The sequence below is a fragment of the Peromyscus californicus genome, unplaced genomic scaffold (genome assembly GCF_007827085.1).
Source record: "Peromyscus californicus insignis strain IS unplaced genomic scaffold, ASM782708v3 Scaffold_19__1_contigs__length_69161282, whole genome shotgun sequence".
NCBI classification, from domain to species: domain Eukaryota; kingdom Metazoa; phylum Chordata; class Mammalia; order Rodentia; family Cricetidae; genus Peromyscus; species Peromyscus californicus.
The window spans coordinates 55,216,105-55,238,673 of NW_026294491.1; the positions used below are offsets into that span (position 1 = coordinate 55,216,105).

The window sequence follows — 22,569 nt, forward strand, 5'->3', positions numbered from 1 at the left end:
CAGGAAAAGTTATTTATTGGGAAGTTCATTCCAAATTAATTCAAACAGGTTTTGCTTTCCTGAGGAAATTTACTAGTAATAGTTTTATGACCATGTTCTTTGAAAAATGGTACAATTCACGCCCACACACAAATAGTTTTGGTTTTTATAAACTTCAGTAGTTAAAAGTCCTTTCCAGGAAGATCTATAAATAAAAGTGGTCATTGCATCCTGATTGCAAAACAAACTGACTTTCAAAAGAAGATCTGCTGTTACTTCTTGACTAAGAAACTGTACCATGAAGATTCATCTCTTCCTTTTTATTCTGCTCTTTTGGGTCACAATTTTGCCAGGTAATATGTGAGCATTTGTCAGGGGTATTTGTAGAAAAGGATTTTCAAAGGCATCAATTGCTGTTTCTTAAAAATATTTTTTTTAAAGTAAGAATGAAAATATTGTTTTACTGGGTTTACTGTGGAGTTTTTGAATTACAACAGAAAGTAGTTACTACTGGGAAATCTGGTGAGACATGAAGAAATGTAGTTTAGTCAATAATATTGTATTAATATTAATTTCTTCCCACTTACAGATAATATCATGCATTTTCAGGATATGACACACAGTAAGATTGGCCTCCACTGTGTTCAGAATCCAATATGTTGAAATCTAAAAGGATTAGAAAGTTTAAAATTAAAATATTCATCCCATTATGTTAACACAGAAATATATATTTAGTATGCATTCCTAATGGATTTATACCTTTTTTGGAAAACTATTGTTGAGCATTATCAACTGTAAGGTGTCATTAACTCAGTGTAAGAATATATAACTTATATTTTTGTACTCTACAATAATAGAGAATTAGTGAAATGCTTTCTAGTATTCTTTTCTCAGAATTACAAGCCAATTACATTCCTTGTTGGTTTTCTTTTAAGTATTTCTTGTCACTACCATCTACTGCATTTTGGTGAAAAATTTTCCCTGAAGTCTATTTTATTCCAGCAGATAAACAGTGAGATATTGGTCTTCTTATGAAGTGATACACATGCATTAACCACAAAAAAAAAGCAAAATAAGAATGCTGGCTTCACTGTACTTATTTATTTTTATATTAATAAATTAACCCATTCCTTCATTCATTTTAGACAGTCTAGCCTAATAACCTTTACAAACCCCCGGTTTCATATGGCCTCCAATACATAATAGGTCATATTCCTATATTTTTTGTAGTTAACACTAATTAACACTAGTAAATAACTATGTAAGTATATTTCAAGCCTATGCCTTTTTTTTTTTTTACAATATACGTCTTCAGGTGCCCTTACTAATAACCAGAGTTACTTATCCATTCCTTCAACAAAATGTAAAATTTACTTTGAATACAGGCTTGGAAATTATAAATCACTTAGATGATAGAATAGCATAAATTATATTGTGTGTCAATAGTCTTACGTATTTTTCTTTTACTACCAAAGGGTATGCTCTTTTTGAAATTATACACTATCTAAACCTACAGAGAACTTATTATTACAGACGAAAATAGTATGAAAAGCAATAACTGTCACTCTGTCTGGATGTTATTTTCTTTTCAATATTAGGAGAGGTACATTTTTTTAGGAAAGGAAATTAGTAGGCTTACTATCACTTTATATCTCACAATCTATCTATGGTAAGAGAATGAAATTCACTACAAATATAGAGCACTGGTGCTGAGGAGATGGCTGAGTGCTTATGAATGTTTACTGTTCTTAAAGGGGACCTGAGTTCAGCTCCTCAGTTCTGAGCACTGACAGTGGGCAGCCCAAGACCACCTACAACCCCAACTCTAGGAGATCAAATGATCTACAGAGGCACACATACAAACACATAAGTAAACTATAACCCACTAGGTGAAATTAGTGGTCTCCATGTACTCTTGGGTGTGGAGATTTCCACCAGAGTATCACCAACCAACCAGAGACACACCCTTAAAAAATATTCCCCTCAGAAGCCATGAACTGTCATTAGCTCCTCAGCTAATAGTTGGGCTTCATGCAGGGCTGTTGACTGGCTCAAACTTGCCTAGCTCTGGGCAGATAACCACAGCTGTCCAGAGTACAGTAGTCCTATATGTGTTAAATACAGTGTTTTGATTTGAGCTTCTCCAACCTCTGAATGTCTAAACTTAAATATTATTTACATGAAACAGAAATATAAAGTATCATTATACTACCAGTAATTATTGTCCTTAAGATTACTATGCCAAGAATTTCCATTTGTGTGACTTAGTTTTCTTCTGCATTTTCTAGACACTATAAATACACATAAATCTAAAAATGGGATATTTTTTTCTTTCTCCACTCTTTTAATTTTTTTCTGACAAATTGGAAATTTCTTTTATTATGAATGGGTATTTTTATTTAAATTTCACATATATTATGAATGCAGAGCAGCATATTTTTGTATCAAAGAGATCACATTGTCTTTCTTTCCCTGATACCTGCAAAAATTCAAGGTAATCTAAAGAATAAAACAAACACACAGATAAATAAAAACAAAAAGAAGTTGTAGGTGAAAGAATTATTTGGGGAATAATTCTGTACATGTTTATTTTTTATATTAATTGAGATTCATATACTACTTAAAGAAATTTTCTATCATTTGAAGCTATTATAATAGTATAAATGGTTCTTTCATGAGACAGTAAAGGAGATGGATTCTTCAGAGTAAGGGTAATATGTGATTCATGCATTTGAAGACAAGGGGTTATTTATTTGTCTTTTCACAGTATTATTCGAACACTGTTATTAGGGGTGACATTGCACCTGAGAAGACATTAAGAAATGCTTGGAGAACACTTCTCACAGCCTGTACTACTGGCAACTGTTGGGTAAAGTTTTCAGAACGGGTGCTAAAAAAACCCTGAAATGCACAGAACAAGCCCCTCAAGACAAATTTTTGCTCAACCACAAATTAAGCTTTGTTTAGGAAGAGAAGCCTACCCTAGAGCCTGCCATAACTCCCAAGAGTTATTCCTATGACATAGAAAATAACAGCCTGATATAGTAGCAAACCTCTTTAACCCCAACACTGGGGAGGCAGATTCAGGGAAATCAGGAATTCAAGTCCATCCTTAGATACATAGCAATTTTGAAGTCAGCCTGAGTTTCATAAAATCCTATCTTTAAAAAAGAGACTTTAAGTTTGCAATTCTAGACAAAGACATGACAAAGTTCACCATGGCAGAATACCAGTATTGGTAGAATCTGCTCATGACTCCAGCTACAAACTTCTCATCCTTCTTTTTTTTTTTTTTCTTCTTGATTCAAAAGGAATTGAAAGCAAAGCAGGAATTAGTAAACTGTTTTTTACCTAGAAATAAAGTAAGTAAATATTTCAGGTTTTATGCAGCCTATAAGTTCAACTGTCATTGAAATATGAAAGCTTTTATATACAATGTGTAAATAAATGTGTGCTAATGGAATCATACACCATAAAAAAGTGGCATGGTGGATTGGGGTCTTATGCACACTTCATTCTTACCAAGATTAACCCTACAAACAAAAATCTGAAGAAAGCCTTTTCAAACAGCTATTATTTCAGAAGTGTTGTGGTATTCCCATAAGGGTGAAAAATAAATGCATATTCTCTCTCTCTCTCTCTCTCTCTCTCTCTCTCTCTCTCTCTCTCTCTCTCTCTCTCTCTCTCCTGTCTGTCTCTCCGTTTGTGTGCAAGTGTAGTGTATTTCCCTCCCTTACCTCCATCCCTCTCTCTCACTCTCCTTCCCTTTTCTCTTTGATCAATGCTTTTGTTACATATAGACATAATTTAGTTCATATATTTGGGAAAGAAAATCACAAAGTATCCAGGAAATTTGAGAGCATTTGAACAAACTGTTTACCATTGCCTAATTCTGAATACTTTTGAAAGATAAAATTAAGTAGCAATGAATTTTAGTAATAATTTTCAGTAATGAGTCATAAGGCACAAGGCTTAGGTTGATTATTTATGAGAGCAGAATAGGGCATCCTTAATTCTATGGATAGCTGCAGAAAGAAAGCCAGTCAGAACATAAAACATGACCCACTTTTATGATTGTCTGCTGTGGATGATTGATTGATAAATAAGATGCTAATTGGCTAGTAGCCAGGCAGGAAATATAGGCAGGACAGAGAGGGAGGAGAATGCTGGGAAATGGAAGGCTGAGGCAGGGAGATGCTACCAGCCGCAGTGATGAGAAGCAACATTTAAAGATACCAGTAAGCCATGAGCCACGTGGCAACTTATAGATTGATAGAAATGGGTTAATTTATGATATAAAAATAGCTAGCAAGTAGCCTGAGCCATTAGGCCAAAGAGTTTAAATAATAAAAGTCTTTGTGTGTTTACTTGGGTCTGAGGGCCACAGGAGCCGGGCAGGAACAGGATAACTTCAGCTACAACTATCTTCAAGAACTTTTCCTGGGCCATCACCCAGTCATTTATGAACACCTACTTAGGCCCAAGACACTTTCTGAAGTCTAGAATATCCTTCCTATAAGGCAACAATGAATTCACTTAAATTTGCCCCAGCATTGGAGAATGGTCACACTATAAACTTTTGTCTCTAGAACTTTCTCTGTATAGGTATGTTATATATAGTTTCCTAATTCCAGCCATTCTTTCCTTCTTGCAGCCAAAAAGAGGTATCCTGAATATGGTAGTTTGGATTTGAGGAGGGAGTGCATAACGAGTAAAGGTCACTGTAAAACCCAGTGCTCTGAAAATGAATTTAGGATTGCTTTCTGCATAAGACCTGGAACTCACTGCTGCATCTAGAATTGAAGACTGTGGATGAAAAGATACACATAATCCAAAAGGAAGAATAAGTCTAATTAAATCTTCCCAGCAAAACTTTCAAGATACGTGTGTCTCTGTAAAACAAAAAGAAATAAATAAAATTTAATCCTGAATCATTCAGAAGTGGCCCTAGTTCACATATTAATTGGTGCATTCAGAAAAAAACTGAATCCATATAATGCAATATAATCCTTGAACAGTACTCAGAGTTCTGTGTCTTGTGGGAGTTGACATAGGAAGATGATGGGAAATCCTAAGTCAAAAAAAGGACATGTATCTCTGAGATGCAGACTTCTAGTAGATGTGCACGATTAATTTATTATCCACAAGAAAACGTATGAACTCCTAGGCTTGGAGACTAGATGTTGAGAACACAGATCATTCTCATGAGATACAAAGGGCTTAAGAGGGAGACTAACCAAGGCATAGGAACAATGTAGCAGAGAAAATTCACATCACCACTAGTGTCTACTCATGTTTATTTAGTGGAGAGAAGTGTGAATCAAAAAGGATGGGGGACATTTCAGAAAGGAGAATGTAGACATAATTATTTTGCATCAAAATATATACTATGCCCACTACTTTAATCTTTTCTTTATTCTGAAGAGCAGGTATTGCAAGAGGAGATACACATAAGGAAAGAAGGAACACTCATCTTCACTTTTCACCTTTTTTCAGCCTCACTTTCTCTCCTGCCTCTGAGTGCCACAATATTCTGACCTGTAATGTTACATAATAAACCCATACAATATCCACCCAAAATTCCCATTTTTTTTATTATTGGCATAGCATTACAATTTAGCAATTTGTATCAAATCAAAATGCTTTTGAAACATTCACTCACCCAATAAAATAGAATAGGTTTTGGCAAATTAATCGATGGAAAGGGAAATTATTAGCAACATACACATGGACTAGAATTTGACTTAGAAACAGATAGGAAATAAATTATTTATTTTATTGTTGCCTCTCTGTGAGTTCATTCCTGTATCCAAATACAAATAATAGATGTGAGCAAGTATATACTAGACATTATTTACACCAGTGCCACACGTGATGGGAATAAGCTGCCACTGCAGAGGTTATACTGCAATGTGTGTGTGTGTGTGTGTGTGTGTGTGTGTGTGTGTGTGTGTGTGTGTGTGTGAGAGAGAGAGAGAGGGGGGGGGAGGGATCAATTTTCAGTATTTTAATTCAATGAATACTTGAGTTCCATCCTGAAGCGATTATTTTCTAAGCACACATTGGAGCTTTTTGTGTCTTTTCCTTTTCCAGATTTTAATATCTTTAAAGAGTCAGATGAACTCATGCGCTCTCTTGTAACACATACACTGAAAAGTATTTTATCTTACGGTAGTCATTTGCAGCAAGCTCTTTCTGCCTTGGCACTCTTGGTATTGTGGTCTGGATAATTCTCTTTAGAAGAGCTACATGTTACATTGAGTGACAATGGCAGGACATGTCACAGTATCTTGGGCTTTTACCCACTAGATGCCAACACCACTTGTTCCTTTACAGATAAAAATCAAAATGCCTACATATGGTGACAAATATCTCCTTTGAGGAATGAAACATGTAGACACAAAGCACCCATTCTCACAGAAATTAAAATTTTAAATGGAAATAAAAATATTACTAACATTGACAATTTGGTCAGTAATAACATTTCTGTGTCTTGTAAGAATAATTAGCGATTCAAAACTTTATTATATTAGTATATATTAATAATTCCAGAAAAATTAAACTTCGTTTTCTGCAATGAGTATATACGTTACATTAAGGAAGAGATTAAATTATGATTTTAAAATGAATGTTTGTGATTTTTTTTACCAAACCCATTACTGACTTATTACTACCACAATCTTTCTACTAGAGTAGAGAGATGTAATATGCCATCTGTATAGGGAACATCAGAATTCAGCTTGTGCACACACATGTACATACACACACACACACTCACACATCCACACACACATCCACACACACACACACACACACACACACACACACACACACACACACACACACAAACAAGTGAAAGTACAAAGGCTAAGTGTATGCTTGATATGTTAGGTAGAAGCAACTCGAGTTCATCAGAGGTTGACAAAGAGGGAGACAAAGATTAAGATTTCTTGTCTGGGCACTCATCAATTAAATTTTGTCATTTATTGAAAGCAGACAGTCACTGGAACAAATTTGAGTTGGATTACTCACTTAGTTCTTTGTACGTGAACCTGTAAAGATAGAATGGATTTTAGAAGTGATTATGTGGAGAAGATAGAAAAGCACTGGTTATGTTGAAATATGGTGATATTTTGAATTGGTAGGAGAGGAGAGCAGCTAGTTTCAGTCAATGTGTTGGTGATTTCTCATAGCATGGGGACTGTGTCTTTGTTCATTTGGGGAAGTAGAATGCACAGACATAGATGCAGGCTGCTAAGCTCACCCAGTGCAAAAGCGTTAGGATGTCTCTTCAAAATGTTCAATTGGGTTACTGAAGGGGGAACAATGAGAATAGCTAGGAGTGGAGATGGCCAAGATCTGGAATTACTAACTAGATTAAATGCTGTGATGATATCTTTAAAAGCACAGAAAGTCAGTTAGACGTGACCTGATTTACAAAGGTGATAAAACCTGTTCTCATATTGATGCATGTAGCTTTGTACTGGGCATGACTCAAAAATAATTTGAATGTTCTGCCACTTTATGTGTTTTTTTCTTGATTAGTCCAGTTGTTCCCAACTCTCTTATCTAAAGACAATTGGACTCTCTCATCTTATTGTTTTTTCCATGCTATTCTCTAAACCTGTGTAAATTCTATTCTCTACCAAACTCCTTGACAACTAACCTAGACTTAGTTTCTAATTTCCAACTCGTACACACAGTTGTTCACCTGCATTCACCAATATTTATCTTCTGTTCCCATCGAGCACAGACCCAGTACAACCTAGTTACTAAATTAAAGCGTGTGAAATTTTTTTTAAAAAGGATGTTTTCTATAAATCTAAAAGTGAAAAAAATCATTAAGTTAAAAGATAAGTTTAACCAGCCACTAACCTATAAATCATCTATACTAAGAAAAATGAAAAAAAAATAATTTGTAAACCATAAACTAGAATATATATGGATATTATCATTTCATGTGATTGCACACAGTGCCCTGGAATAGACAATTATTATAAACTACACTTTATAGTCCCGAAAAAATATAGGGCATACTTACAAGATACACAGCACACAGTAGGAACACTGACCTTCAACTGACTGCCTCAGTTGCTCTATTCCCTTGAAAATGCACGTTCTGAAAATCTCCTCTGGGGGGAGCTTCCTGTGAAGCCTGTTGTTTTCATGATTTAAGAATTTTCAAAAGTGGTTTGATTTTTTTCACATAAAATGCCTCCATAATCCATTAATTGTTGATAACTGAACATTGATATCACTAATTTTAACTTGAGATTATTTTCTCTTTATAGTTGTAGTAACTTTTTGTTCATATAATTTGAATCCCTGTAAATAGATGGATAAATATCCAGATTTTTCAGCTCCTCTTATTTTTAATGTTTTTAATTCAAATAGAATGACATCATTTTGTCACTCCTTGTCCCTCTTCCAGCCCCTACCAGCTACCTTCACTTGCACCTTCCCATCCCCCACGCTGAAGTTCACAGCCTCCTTTTCTTTAATTACATTAATCACACACACACACACACACACACACACACACACACACACACACACACACACTCACACACACACAGGTGTATGCATATGTGTGTGCATGAATATATATAAATACAAATTGCTGGGTGCATTTTGTCATTTGTGTGCACAAGCTTTCAAGGCTGACTACTCTGCCTTCACTTTCTCTTAGTAAATATTTTAATGTTATAAAATGGCTTAAAATGGCTAATAATATTCTCTGCTTGAAATATTATTTGTCATACCTTAAAATGGGCCCTCCACGTTTCTTTGAACTAATGCTGGCATATGATATCATTTTCCATTCACTTACTAAGGATTTATCCTTGTTTTAGTAGTTGTGATGTGTTTTTCACATCTAGTTGAGGGATCATATCATTAATTAAGATCGTTTAGTAGGTACTGTACATAATTTTGCTTATATGTATATAACATATTAGTTCTTTTTATGACTATGTTTTAATTAATTGTATACTTTAAATTTATTTTGTTTCTTTTATCGACTTATGAAATACAACACATTGTGTTACTTTCAAGGATGTTCTGGTATTTGATGATGTGAGCTTTATCTTGTTTTTCTTTTTCTATTTCTTCCTGACAGTTGTACTGCCATTGATCTTAATCATATATAGTTATTTTCCTCTATATTCAATTTTTATTCCTCTATCTTTGAAGATTTTATCCAAAACCTCAAATATACTAGCAGAGCACAGTATCATTCACACACACAACAGTGTTTGTTTTCTCTTTTCCTGTCTTTTTTCCTTTTTATGGAAGATGTGCCCTTAATGGCACTACTTCTGTAAGTGTCCAAAAACAGAAAAAAAGAAGACATTGTTTTAAAATTACACAAATTTTCATTTTAATAAATTCAACTGCTATGTAGGTGTTATTTCATCTCTACAAAAAAAATACAGTTCTCACCTCAAAGGAAATGGGATAGTTTATTCTAGAGGCAAGTTAGAGTGACCATGGTCCAGGAGTACAGATTTAGATCACCCCAAATTCCATGTCCTGTGGGCTTACAATTTGAAGAGGTTTGTATGCAACAGAACAAAGTCGTAAGATAATTAAGTATATCAGCAGAAACACTTCAGGAGGCAAAGCAGAGATATCATTTGTGACAGGCCTCAAATGCTATTCATTGTCTGAGCAGTGGAAACTAGGTACTAACTTAAATGTATTTCAAAGTGTTTCACCAGGTAGTCATGAAGACATTAGATCAGACACGTCAGTGGGAAAGCAATGGCTAATGGTAGGCTAGTAATGGCTCAAGATAGTTTTTTTACTAGGCTCTGAACCTGCAACATCCCAACTCCTCCCCTATCTTTGAAGACCTCTTCAGTTTCCAGACCTGTAGAAGTTTTGGTAAAAGTTGCAGCTTCTTTCCTGGACCCGACTTTCACCTAATAAAATTAGATACAGAGACAGACACAGGGGATACCAAGGGCGTTTGACACAAACTTCAGTGTAATACAACCCTCCTCCTAGAACAGTGGAACCTCAGATCCAGAAAATAAAATCCTTTGGTATTTTAAAAGATGTGCAACCACTTAGAATATTTCAATGGTCCCCAAAATATTAGTCTTTAGTCAGCAAGATCCATATTGTATGGCTAACTTTGAAGTTTGTGTTCTCAGAACCCTTGGATGCGAAACCCTAGTTTAATCACAACATTGGGCTTTACTGAATGCTTTGCATGATGCTGATGCATGCTGATGTCTGAGACTGTTGCTTCCATGTAACATCTGATAACTGATGATCTGAAGGAGGCTTTGACCTGAAAGGAGCAAGAAGAGGAGGGAAGACAGGTTGTCTTTTGAAAAGAAAATACTTCTTGAATGTGTCATGGCCTTAATTCTTAAAATCATGAAAAAAAATCAAATTATGATTTATGTCAATTGCTAAACTTATCATATCACACTAAAACATTGACGTCAAAGGTTCTAAATTTTTCAGTTTAGAATACTTCATAATTTATTAAGAATTCTCCCACACTGGATAAGGAGGAGGCAGTGAAATCTAGCAAGGGACTGATAAACACAGATATTGGCCCTGAAATTTTCACTCTGTGATAACTGTGTTAAAATTTCCTGCAGTCCCATAATTTAAGGTACCCACAATAATATGGTAAATATTCCAGATTTAATTAGAAACTGGCATTGTATTATAATTCTGCTCCTGACAATAATAGTGACAACATCTAGCCCTTTGGCTTAGTATCCCAATCAGTTTTCTCTGTGGTAGTCATCTTCTCCTTTGTTTTCAGGGCTATACAATTAGTTTGCTGTTTGCATTAACTAAACCTCACTCCCATGTTTTTGATATGCTCAAACACAATGCAAAGCAACACTCAGAGAAACCTGTGAGGAAACTTTTTGAACAAAATATTGTTGGTCATCAGCCCTACACAGGCACTCCTAGTCTGAGCTCTGTGCTTAACTTTTTTCTTTGCTTTAACTTGATATGAATTGTTAACACTTCACTTTTATGTTTAAACTACTTGGTGTGGCTATCTGTCACTTTCAAGTGAAACTTGGAATTCAGAGATTTCATGTAAAGGATGAAGGGGAGGCCACTCGAAGACATAAAATAACTGAAACATCTTTGACTATATTATCAGAACTTTAATAATAAGTATAATTATTTATAAAATTTAATAAAAGTATTTTGTAGCTTTGCTGGTTTTTAGTTTTCCTATTTCCAAAATAAAAGTATTTGTTTATAGCTTAAGCATCACTAATAGTTGCTATTTAATCTTTCACAGAGTAGGTTTTATTGAGACTGTGGGTGTGTTACTATAGTAGGATACTGACCAGCTTTGCTGCTCTACAAATCCTCCCTATTTACTCTGCTCATCCCTCATGGCCTCAATGCTTACCTATCAGTACTTCATTATTCTTGCCACGGCTTGCCTGTCTCAGTTTGTTACTCTATTTTAAAAATAACTTTTAGGGGGAAAATCAACAATTGTATTTGTAAGTAATGTAAATCAGATTTTTGGGCCTCCTCCTTCAAAAAAAAAAAAACTTAAACAAATTAAATTAGATAGGTCTATTTGTAAAAAGAATGTTTTAGAAATTGGGAAACACCTTGAACTAGTGGTAGTTCACCAAGTAGTAGGAACAGCAGCTGGAAATAGAAGCAAACTAAATCAATTGCTTGATTGACTACCACTAGGTACTCATTTTATTTCTAAATGGTATAATGGGGAGTTTTTCTTACTTGGGGATGATCTAATTGGTTGGTTTCCTGTGACTGACAGAAATTTGGCTTCTTGTGGTTTGCTAAAATTTGACTGCTTTCTTATAAATTTTTAAAGGTTATTTTAAATATGCTTAAAGAGTTATTCTTACTTTTAAATTATGTGTATGAGTGTGTGTCTGTGTGTGAGTTTGTCCATGTGCTCATAGAGGCCAGGAGAAGGTTTCTAATTCTTAGGCACAGCAGTCACAGGTAGTTGTGAGCAGCCTGATGTGGATGCTGGGAATCAAGCTCAGGTTCTCTGCAAGAGCAGTACTGTTCTTAACTAGTATGCAAGTCTCCAGTCCATACTGTGAACATTTTAAAATGCTATGTTCAGTTTCAGTTCATGGTACGAAGGATGTATCCAGGTCAGATTTAATGTAAAAGGTCCTTCTTAAGAAGAGCACCAACCTATGTGTTTTAATTGATGCAGCAAGATGACCTGCAGATCACTATAGACAGAGAGTAAAGACGCATACTACCACTGTTCCATAAAGAATGTAGGCTCCTCTGTCACTTTCCCAACACACACACACACACACACACACACACACACACACACACACACACACACACACACACACACTCAAAATTGCTTACATCCAAGTCATATTTTGGCAACTCATATTTCTGAAATTTTGTTTAAAGGAAAGGACTACTTTTTCTTTATAGTGACATCTCAGTGTCTGGGCTTTAAAATATCACTGCATTTGTATCACTACTTTTTACTTTCCTTTGCTCGATGATTTATTTTAATTGTCTTCTGAACGGTTGCTTGCTCAGTGACTTACAGATCAGTAAGATCAGTCAACAAGGTGTATCATATACTAAACAAGTGAAAGACAATATACAAGGGCCAGATCATACAGTCTTTCATGTTTAAGTTGTGGAGATGACAAAGTCAAGTTATCAAATATATCAGAACTCAAGAATTAAAATAGACCTTATTGCATTGATTTTGGGGTAATATAGATATTTAAATATTCTTTCTTTTCTTAAAAGGCTATGTCCATCTTTGTAAATAAATTTCCTTTCCTTAATCTTGTTTGATGCTCATGGCCTTTTAAGAAATGAGACATTAAAGAAAATCAGAGTTATTTTTGTTTATGCTAGCCTGACAGGGAACTAAGAGATGTCCTTTTCACACTATGAACATTGATACATTTAAAATAGAATACAATATAAATAGAGTTGTGTACCTTGAATTAGGCAACATTACTTACTAAACAAAAGATGAAACCAAAAGCAACAGTGAAGTGTATGAGGACTAAGTTGGTTCAATGTGTGGTGGAGGTGGGAAAAATAAAATTAATCCATGTAGGGACTCTAGGTTTTACATTCACACAGCACTAAAAATAGTCACAGCTCTTCGCAAGAAAGACCACTGGAAAACTCATTGTTTGCAGTCTAGATGTAAGTAAGTGGTAGAATGCTTGCCTATCACATGCCAGGCTCTAGGTTTAACACTCGGTATAAACAGAAAACAAACAAATAAATAAAAACAAAAACAAAACAAAAAAGAGAAACAAAAAAACAGAAACATCGCTCAAGATTCTGACAAGTAAAATTAAAACTATAATATGCATATGCCAGAAAAATAAGAGTGCATGGACGTACACTTTGCAAGTGAGAGAAATGAGACCTTAAATCAGTCAAGCAAGAGACGTTAGCTGAGCTGTCCCTCAAGGATGGCAACAGTGACTCAGGTTACAGGAGGAGCTAGGAAGTGATAACAGTGCCAACCCAGCAAGCACCACAGCAACCAAGTTCAAAGCCAGGAGTCAACAGCAGAGTTCTAAGACAGTGAAGACTGCCTTGCCACTTCAAAGGAGCACACACTGAGCGTCACAGAGAACAAAGAAGACATAATGAGACTCTAATGGGGACAGGGAGATCTGTGGGCTGGGTGCTCCAAATGGATTGTCCGTGACTAGGACACAGGTTGTTCAAAACCTTTCACCCACAACATTTTATTTTAGCCCCCACTGTTTACAGGGAAACAGGAGCAATGCTTAAAAAAACAAGATTAATGAAACGTTTCAAGGGAACATTGGAGATTTAGAATAGACTTCTAGGAAATTCACAATGTAACTTTTTTATTAAAAAATATTAACTGTACATCATTTAAGCTACAGAGACTTAAGTAACAGCCTATAAGCTTGCACTAATTCTTTAAAGACATGCCAATGAAGCTTTCTACTAACCAGTTCTCTCAATAAGTCACAGATTCCATGACCCTCTAAGATTTATTAACATTAGAGAATAGCTGAGTTGTAAGTCACCTGCTTAGCATGCGGGAGACTTGGGGTACAGTCCCCAGCATGAGAAAAGAAAATGCAAGTCGCTAAGCAATATGCCTCACGGATGAAATGTAAATATGTCTCCTCCTCCAGAGTCAGGCGATCTTCCTCTACATATTTCTTCTTCACAAATCCTCACCAAAGGTATAAATAGGTATTTTTCTAATATTACTTTAAATAAGCATGAAACAGTTATTGCAATCTTGAAATTCTTCAATCTATAATCTTCAAAGGCACATTCCCACTAGTGGCCCACTTACTGCAATGGGGACACACGTCTTAAGTCTGTTTGGCCATGAGTTTATGAATGAATTAATCCACCAGAGAATTCAGCACACTAATGATTCACTCACCTCCCAACAATGTCACCAGCTGAAGACAAATGAGCCTTTATATCAAAACCAAAAGTTTCCAAATATGTATCCTTGTTCACCAATTTCTTTTATTTCATACATTGGAAAAAGACACAGAATCTGTCTTCCACTATTGATTTTTGCCCTCTGAATAACAATCCTTCCACTGAATAGGAAAAGAGATTGACTGCAGAATTACAGTCTCCTGACAATTATCTAACAAAGGTGCATATTTTCACATCCAATGTCTGATATTTATTTGAAATTTGAACACAGTGAAAATATTTATTGAAGACTGAAATTTGCTAAAAGAATCACTTTCTAATAATATACTCATATGTATTTCTCATCACATCTTGGGTATCTCATCTCTATAAGGCAATATTGATAAGGACCACAAATAGGGGTGTGATAGAATAAGGACCTGCTTAGATGATGTGTCCAGAGGTACACAAAATTTGCTTTGCATACCTGCAGCATTTAATCTACACGTAATATGTACAAAAGTAGAAAACCTCAGTTTTGACCTCAAACTACTGAACTGGAATCTGCATTTTAATAGCTTAGGTTATTCATATACACACCAGCATCCGCAGAGTACTGCTTCAGTAACTCAGGGATGCATCCATCTACCTACAATTCTCCCTCTTCTCTTTCTACCCTCACATTCTATTCTTTTCTTCTTCCTCTTTCTCCCCTGTGTCTTTGCTTCTCACTCTCTGTCTTTCCTCTCACATTTTTGTTACCAGTTTTCCATTATGAGTTTACTTATCTTTTAATTAACCTAAAATACCTACCCTGGGAGTTTTATTTTTTCTGTTTTAAAGGCTGCATGGTTGGAGAATGTGAATGTTCTCTAAATTAAATGGCTATCAGAAGACACAAGAAATTTATACTGCTTTAAACTCCCCCGTGGCATTGTTCCTCCAGAAACCAGAAAGAATCTAACCTAAGCCTTGTTGGAAAGTGGACAATATCATATCAGATCCTTATCGATATCAGTCATCTGGCAAAGAATCAGCATATCAGAGACTGGCTCTCCTCCACTGTGATCAGATTCGGGCAGTAAGGGAAACTTTGCAATGTGAAAAACCAGCAGAAGTCACAGGAAAAGGAAAACGCAAGGAAGAACACACTGAGTTAGTTCAGAGTCACTTCCCCATGGAGCTACCATCTTTTCAATCACAGAATTCTGAAAGAACCTACATAGTCATCACCCTTCCTATTCCTATGCCACTCCAGAGTCCTCCGTCTGCAAGCTACAGGGATCTCCAAATCCTCTTCTGTCACGTGCTACATTTGTCCTCATTTCATGTTGTTGCTATGACAAACACCGTGACCAAAAGTAACTCAGGGGAGGAAAGGGTTTCGTGTCTTAAACTTCCCAATCAAGTCCATCATTGAGGGAATTCAATGCAGGAACTAAAGCAGGAACTTGAAGCAGAACCAGGGAGGAACACTGTTGTTCGGCTTCCTCACAGTCTCACTCTTAACCGATTTTCCATTTTTCTTTTCTTCCTTCATGACCTTTTTAAAAGAAGGGGTTACACTACGTAGCTTTGTCTAGCCTGAGCTTCCTATGTAGACCAGGCTTCAAATTTAAGGAGATCCCCTGCCTCTGCTCACCCAAGTGCTGGTATTAAAGGAGTGTGTCATCACACTGAGCAATTAGCTGACTTTCTTATGTAGACCAGGATCACCTGCCTAGGGAGTGGGACTGCCAACAGTGGGCTGAGATCTCCTTTATCAATTAGTATGAAAACAGTTCCCTATAGACATCACCATAGGGCAATCTGATCAAGTAATTTCTCAGTTAAGGCGTTCCTTTCAGTTGTTTTGATAATAAAGCTAATTAGGACAACACTTATTATAACATCCAATATTTCCTTCTAAGTATCTGTCCATGTTTCCTATCTATGTATATCTCAATATGCATTATCTCACTGGCTTACTACAGGCATACAGTGCTTAGAAGAATGTTTAGCATGTTCCCCCTCCATGGGACATGGTTTGGTTTTTGTCCCACTTTAGGGATGATAGAGATTATCCTTTATCACTGAAAACATCACTATCTTCCCTAATAACTGGTTATATTTTGTGCAGAACATGTAATTTCCAAAATAATTTATTTGAATGATTATTATAGGCTTTGTCTATCTTACTGTTCTATCATGGAGCCTATCATAGAGTTGTGTCAACATACAGTCAGATATCAGCAATTCTTTAAATTATAAGCAACCACTCCAAGATTTATGCATAATTTCATTGAGTATGCAAAATAATGAATCATATTATAATTATTAGATTTTAGAGAAGAAAACTCAGTATCAAAAAGGTCACATAGCCAATGGAAGCAAGCCTTAAATACAAACACAACATTTTATAGTAATAACAACAATAACAACAAAAGGACAAGTTATACATTCTTCAAAGTCTTACAAAGGGGTTGCAACATAATGGTGCACATAAGTAGGCAATTATATTAAATATACTTTAGAAATACTTTATGAATCTATTTCTACACTTCTATAGACTACTACCAAGGTTCTGGGAACACACAGTGGATAATTTTTGATATCCTATACTTTAATTTTGGCTCTTACAACTAACTACTCTGCATTAATCACTACCTAATGTATACATGCATTAAATTTCACATTAGACTTTACAAATATGCACAGATATATGGCAATTCCAATATTTTAAAAACTATCAAGTTTATCTTATCAGATGTTCTATGAGTTTTAGTAGGGTCTGTTTACCAAACTGAGGTCTTTGGCAGTAATATATACTTGTTGATTGTGAGGAGACTAAAGAAAATTTAGGTTTTTTCCATAATGTTATTCAAGGACATTTCCAGAGGTGATGTCACAGCTGGTGACAGTTATTTCTAGATATTATTTTTTGGTCTTTCAGTCATTTTAATTCTTTAATATTCCTCTTGGTTTCAGTCTGTAAGTACAATATGTTGAATATACATGCATATGCATATAAACATAGTTTTTCTTCATCTGTAGTTTCCCTGATTCCTGAAGAATAAGGAAATATCAAAGAGTAGAATTTCTGACAGAACACTGAATAAAGATTTCTGGCATTGCTGATGCAGTCAAATGTAAATGAGGAATTTCTAGGGAAACAGTTTAAGAGAATTATTTATTTTCTTATGTAATTTAGACTACACAAAGATGGCAGTTAGTTTTATTCTTAAATCCAAGTAACCAATGCTCAGACAGGAAATATACCTTGCAGAAATCCTGAAGAACTGCAAACCCATAACACAAGATTTCTGCACATGACGAGCTACCCCAACAATAGGGTAGGTTTTACCTCTGCAATGTTGAGATGGTTATTTGTGTTGGTTGGGGAGAAGAGAAATCTCCCTCTCAATTCTCAGCATCATCTAACCCTAGTTAAAAGAAGTGAGGAGACTTAAGTAGAAGATATTATGCAACTGAGCACATGCCTAACAGAAACAAATTGTTGACTATGCATGTGGTAATTGATTAAATATGATAGGGATTAGAAGTGTGGAAGTTGTTCTATGATGGAAGTTTGGACTAACTGTTAAGAAGTTAGACAAAGCAGGGATGATGTGTAGGCTGTACATTTTCTTTAAAAGATCATCCTAATTGATTCTAAATGCTACAGGTTCAGAGTACACTAATTTAGGTAATCTCCCTGGTATTTTTAGTGATTAATTTACTTTTAAATGAATTATATTAGTTGAAATAATATGTTTTCTCTTGGGGAGTGGTTGTTGAAAGCATGAATATTCCTTTATAATAAAAAAAAATAGAAAGAACATCATGTCTTTGAAATACCAAGCGACCTGATACTTATCTTTGGTTGTTATTCCTGGATGAGAAACTAAGATTCAGAGGCTGTCCATCAAACCAAAGGTTTACTAGAAATGTAGGAATATCGAGGTTAAACAGAACAGCATTTCAATTGCCATCAGTTCTGCCCGTCTCTCTTCTCAGCATGGTGTTCTTTGCTTGTGTTTTCAACACCTGTGCTTTGGTCTAGAAAATTTCCTATGTGAGTGTTTTTCCGTAGCAGTCTCCTGAAACTCAATCATACTCTCTTCTCCTAAAAATTTTCCTTTCCTACACTTTTATTTTCTGAATAAGAAGAAAGTAGAAACATTCATATTTTGACCTCAAACTACACAGGTCTCACTATAGAACCCAGGCTGACCTTGATCTCAAGACTCTTCTTAAGTCTCTCCACTGCTGGGAGTACAGTCACATGCTCAGAGGCCCAGCTCAACTCTCAGAATTCTGATTGAATTGTATAAAAGCATGATGCTTCACCCATCTTTCCTTTGGGTTCATATACTTAAGGACAGTATTCTATTTTATTTAAAAATCTCTATATCTTTGGTTTTTCTTTATAAATCAATGGCCCTTCTCATTCTCAATCCACTTTTTCCATTTTTCTTTAAAACAAGCCACAAAATGAGGCTTTTGTTGACAGAATAATAAAATGTGAATTTCTCCCACCCTTCTCTGAAGGATTCTGAGCAGAGGCAGTAAGACATTACTTTTTCTTATTCAGGTTTTATGCAAATATTCTGTATTATCAAAACCTTCCTTTATTTATGTGATGCTAACTACTGTCAATCAAATATGATAAAGTCACAGAAATTTACAGGGTCCATCTGATGCACTACATTGATCTCTGTGGCTTAATGTAGACAATAAAATGGATTTGGGCTCCACTGCAGCAGACTTTTGTGGTAGGTCATATTTTATTTAATTAAATACTAAATTAATGCTTATATTTACCTTTTTAATTATGTTTCATTTGTACTTTTTTTTTTAACTCAACAACAGAATGAGCTAGAACATAAGTTGGTCATTTGAGGGATGTATCATTTTGGAGTTCAGTATCAAGCTAAGCATGACCAAAACTGTTAATGTTCATGTGTCAATTATGTCAGATTTGACAAGTGGTATTTGTTTGGTACTTTCCACTATAATTCTAAGTATAAAATACTCGCCTTACCAATCCATTTTTCAATGGATCCTAGTAGCCTGGTGAGCATTTCTTTTAATTGTACAGCTCATGTGTTCATACATGAAAGTATCAGATTGCAAGATATTCTTTCCCTAAATGTAGTGTTCTTCAGACTCTTAACACACTGTGTTCTACTATAAATTACATTATTTCATGATGGAATAGTTATATGTCATAAAAAGCACAACGTTGTCTATTTAACAAGTAAGACAACTTTAAGTAACAGTGTTAAGATATTTATAAAGATATATTTCCTGTTTATATAAAATTAAATTACAGGAGCAATATCTGGACCAGGTCATGTGTACAGATGCAGAAATGTTCTCCTCAGACGTGAGGAAGCCAGAGGTGAGGAGGTTGAGAAGACATGTCCAGTTAGCACAGTAGCTGAGAGTTCATCTTAACTCTGCCAATGAGGACATAAGTCATTAGGAGGCAACAATATGCTCAGTTAGAAAGCAGTTTCTATTGATTAGGATTACCATGAGGATTAATCTGCTTAATATATACAAATACATAGAACAAGAGCTGGGACATCACTCACAAGTAAAATGGATAAAGCACTAGCCCAGCATGTGTGAGTCTTTGGTCCAAACCCTGCACTACAAAACAGTAAAAACATATGTTATACATGCTTAGGTCAGTGTCCAGAGTAAAGCATGTTTAAGAAAGCATATGACTAAAAATGTAATGGTAGACTCTCTGTTTTTTCTTTCCTTCATTTTACTAAGCTTTTAGTGCACAAAATAATGAATCTCATTATGACATTTTCAAATATGTGTCTCCTTGTACTTTGTTTCCATTCAATAATACACTCTTGTTCAACCCTACCCCTTTCACTCTTTTCATGTCTGTCCTTAAATGCTTATGCTTCTGCTCTCATGACATATGTGTGTATGCCTGTATTATGTATGTATGTATGCCTGTATTATGTATGTATGTATGTATGTATGTATGTATGTATGTATGTATAATCTATCTTCCACATATGAAGGAACTATCATCTTTTTTTTTCTGGGCCTAGTTTATTTAGTTTAGCATTTAGATTCAACTAATTGCCAAGGGTACTTTAAATCCATTTTTTTCTCTTGTCCCACAGAAAATGAATTTATGTCTGGCTTATTGAGGCAACAGAGCAAAAAGTCCTTTATTATAGGTATTTACTATTCCACAATACTTTTGCAAATTTTGCTCAGTTCAGAAAGGCATAATTAATCAGAATTGTAACAGCTGAGAAGGTCCTCCTTTTCTTCAAAAGAAAAGGTCTTTGAGCTTTATCCTAACTACACTTGAGGAACGAAATCAGCAATAAAAATATTTTGCATTTTCCTTATTGTTATCTCCACTGTCTTGTGGTCCTTCAGGTAATGTTTGGAATATGGGAAGAATGTGAAGGGAAATACTGCTTTATTTGTTTATTTATTCATTCATTGCTTTATTTATTTACTGCTCTATTTCTTTCTTTCTTTCTTTCTTTCTTTCTTTCTTTCTTTCTTTCTTTCTTTATTTTATTGAAAATATTGTTTTGAGACTCCTCTTCAGCTGTTCAGTGGATACTCATTTTATTGTTTGAAAAAACGAGAACAAATAGTTAAGAAATGAGAATATTTGTCCAAAGATGCAACATTAGACCTGGTGATTGTGTTAAATTGTGTTATGAGACTATTTGTTATCAGAAGGAATCCTGTTTCTTTCTTTCAAATATAATTTCATTAGATGACAAATCAAGTTTTTGCCACTAGCTCAGAAATAAGAGGAGGGGAAGAGAGGGGATGGTTATTTCTACCAAAGACCAGTAAATTATTTTTTCTCATCATCTTTCTCTTTTGAGAGGTTATATTGAAAGTAAATATTTGAAATATATCTTGAAAAGGGGAATGCTAAAAGCAAAGGAAAATATTGTTGGACAAATAAACTTGAAAGAGAAAAGGTTTCATTAATGTTGTTTAGGTTTGATTACACACACACAGACACACACACACACATGAAATTCTATGCAACAAATAAGTGTATCCATCCATCAGTTTGTCTACGTGTCTGGAATAAGTGTGGATTAATAGTTTTTGATGTTTTCCTCCAGCTCCTCAGATGAAAACAAGACAAATTGCAGAAAGAACACATAAGTGTTATCTGGTCAGCGGTTCATGCAAGACTGAATGTAAAGCTTGGGAGTATGTCTACAATTACTATGACATTGAGTCCCGCTATGTGGTGTGTAAATTCCAAAAGCCAATAGTGAGATTCTTGACTAGTCCCAAGGCTACAACTTAAATTATGAATTGTAAATCTAATACATGATGGACATTGTACTAATTACTAATAAAAATGGATTTTTACTTTGTCATGAGAGATGCTTCTGACGTTTTAGATTGCACTATGATGACTAGTGATTTCAACGTTGGGTAAAGGAAATGTGAAAGAAATATAAGACTGAGAGTGGTTCATTCAGAAGTTGGAAGATTTCCCACTGTCCCTCACTTTCTTACTTGTTTTATTCAGAAGCCTCCCACACACAGTTGGAGGTATCACTAACCACTCAACCAGGGCTTATGCTGCCATTTAATAATTTCATGACTCTTAGGCATCAGACTGCACATCGTCAATCAAAAAATAAGGCACTATGGATAAGGTAACTGTAAGAAGAGAAACTGAACAATACAGGATAGGAGTTACAGTGGAAAATGCCTAGATCTTAATTGTGCCAGGATATAAGAAAATGGCACAGGAAAAAAAATCCATAGAGAGGTGATTTGAGAGATATTGTCTCAAAAGGAAATGTGTGAAATTTTATCTTCATAAACTGAAAAAAATCAAATGGATAAAATTGTGATTGTGAAGGTCTTTTTATGAAAATTGGAAGAATTTTAAAATGTTTTAAATATCTCTATAGGATATCACAATATATAACTTTTCCTCCCTTCTAATAAAAGGGTGTGTGTGTATGGGTGGAGAGAGAGAGAGACAGACAGAGACAGAGAGAGACACAGAGACAGTCAGACAGACTTAAAAATTGTAAACCACAATTTTTGAAAAAATTATAGGATACAGAGAATTTTCCTTCTGCCATAGATGAAAACAAATACAGAGACCCATAACCAAAGAACAGAGAGTGAAAACTTGAAACCATTAATGTGATGGTTTCTAATTTTGTGTCT

At 35.0% G+C, this 22,569-nt stretch overlaps 2 protein-coding genes across 2 annotated transcripts; both read left to right on the forward strand.

Moving 5' to 3' along the window:
- Window positions 1–277: 277 nt before the first annotated feature.
- On the forward strand, window positions 278–4,776 carry Defb110 (defensin beta 110). Its single transcript, XM_052743964.1, has 2 exons — window positions 278–332; window positions 4,634–4,776. Exons 1-2 carry the CDS (start codon window positions 278–280, stop codon window positions 4,774–4,776), a joined length of 198 nt encoding a protein of 65 aa, XP_052599924.1.
- Window positions 4,777–19,297: 14,521 nt separating this feature from the next.
- Defb113 (defensin beta 113) lies at window positions 19,298–21,685 on the forward strand. The gene is made up of 2 exons (XM_052743793.1): window positions 19,298–19,349; window positions 21,495–21,685. Exons 1-2 carry the CDS (start codon window positions 19,298–19,300, stop codon window positions 21,683–21,685), a joined length of 243 nt encoding a protein of 80 aa, XP_052599753.1.
- The last annotated feature ends 884 nt before the right edge of the window (window positions 21,686–22,569 follow it).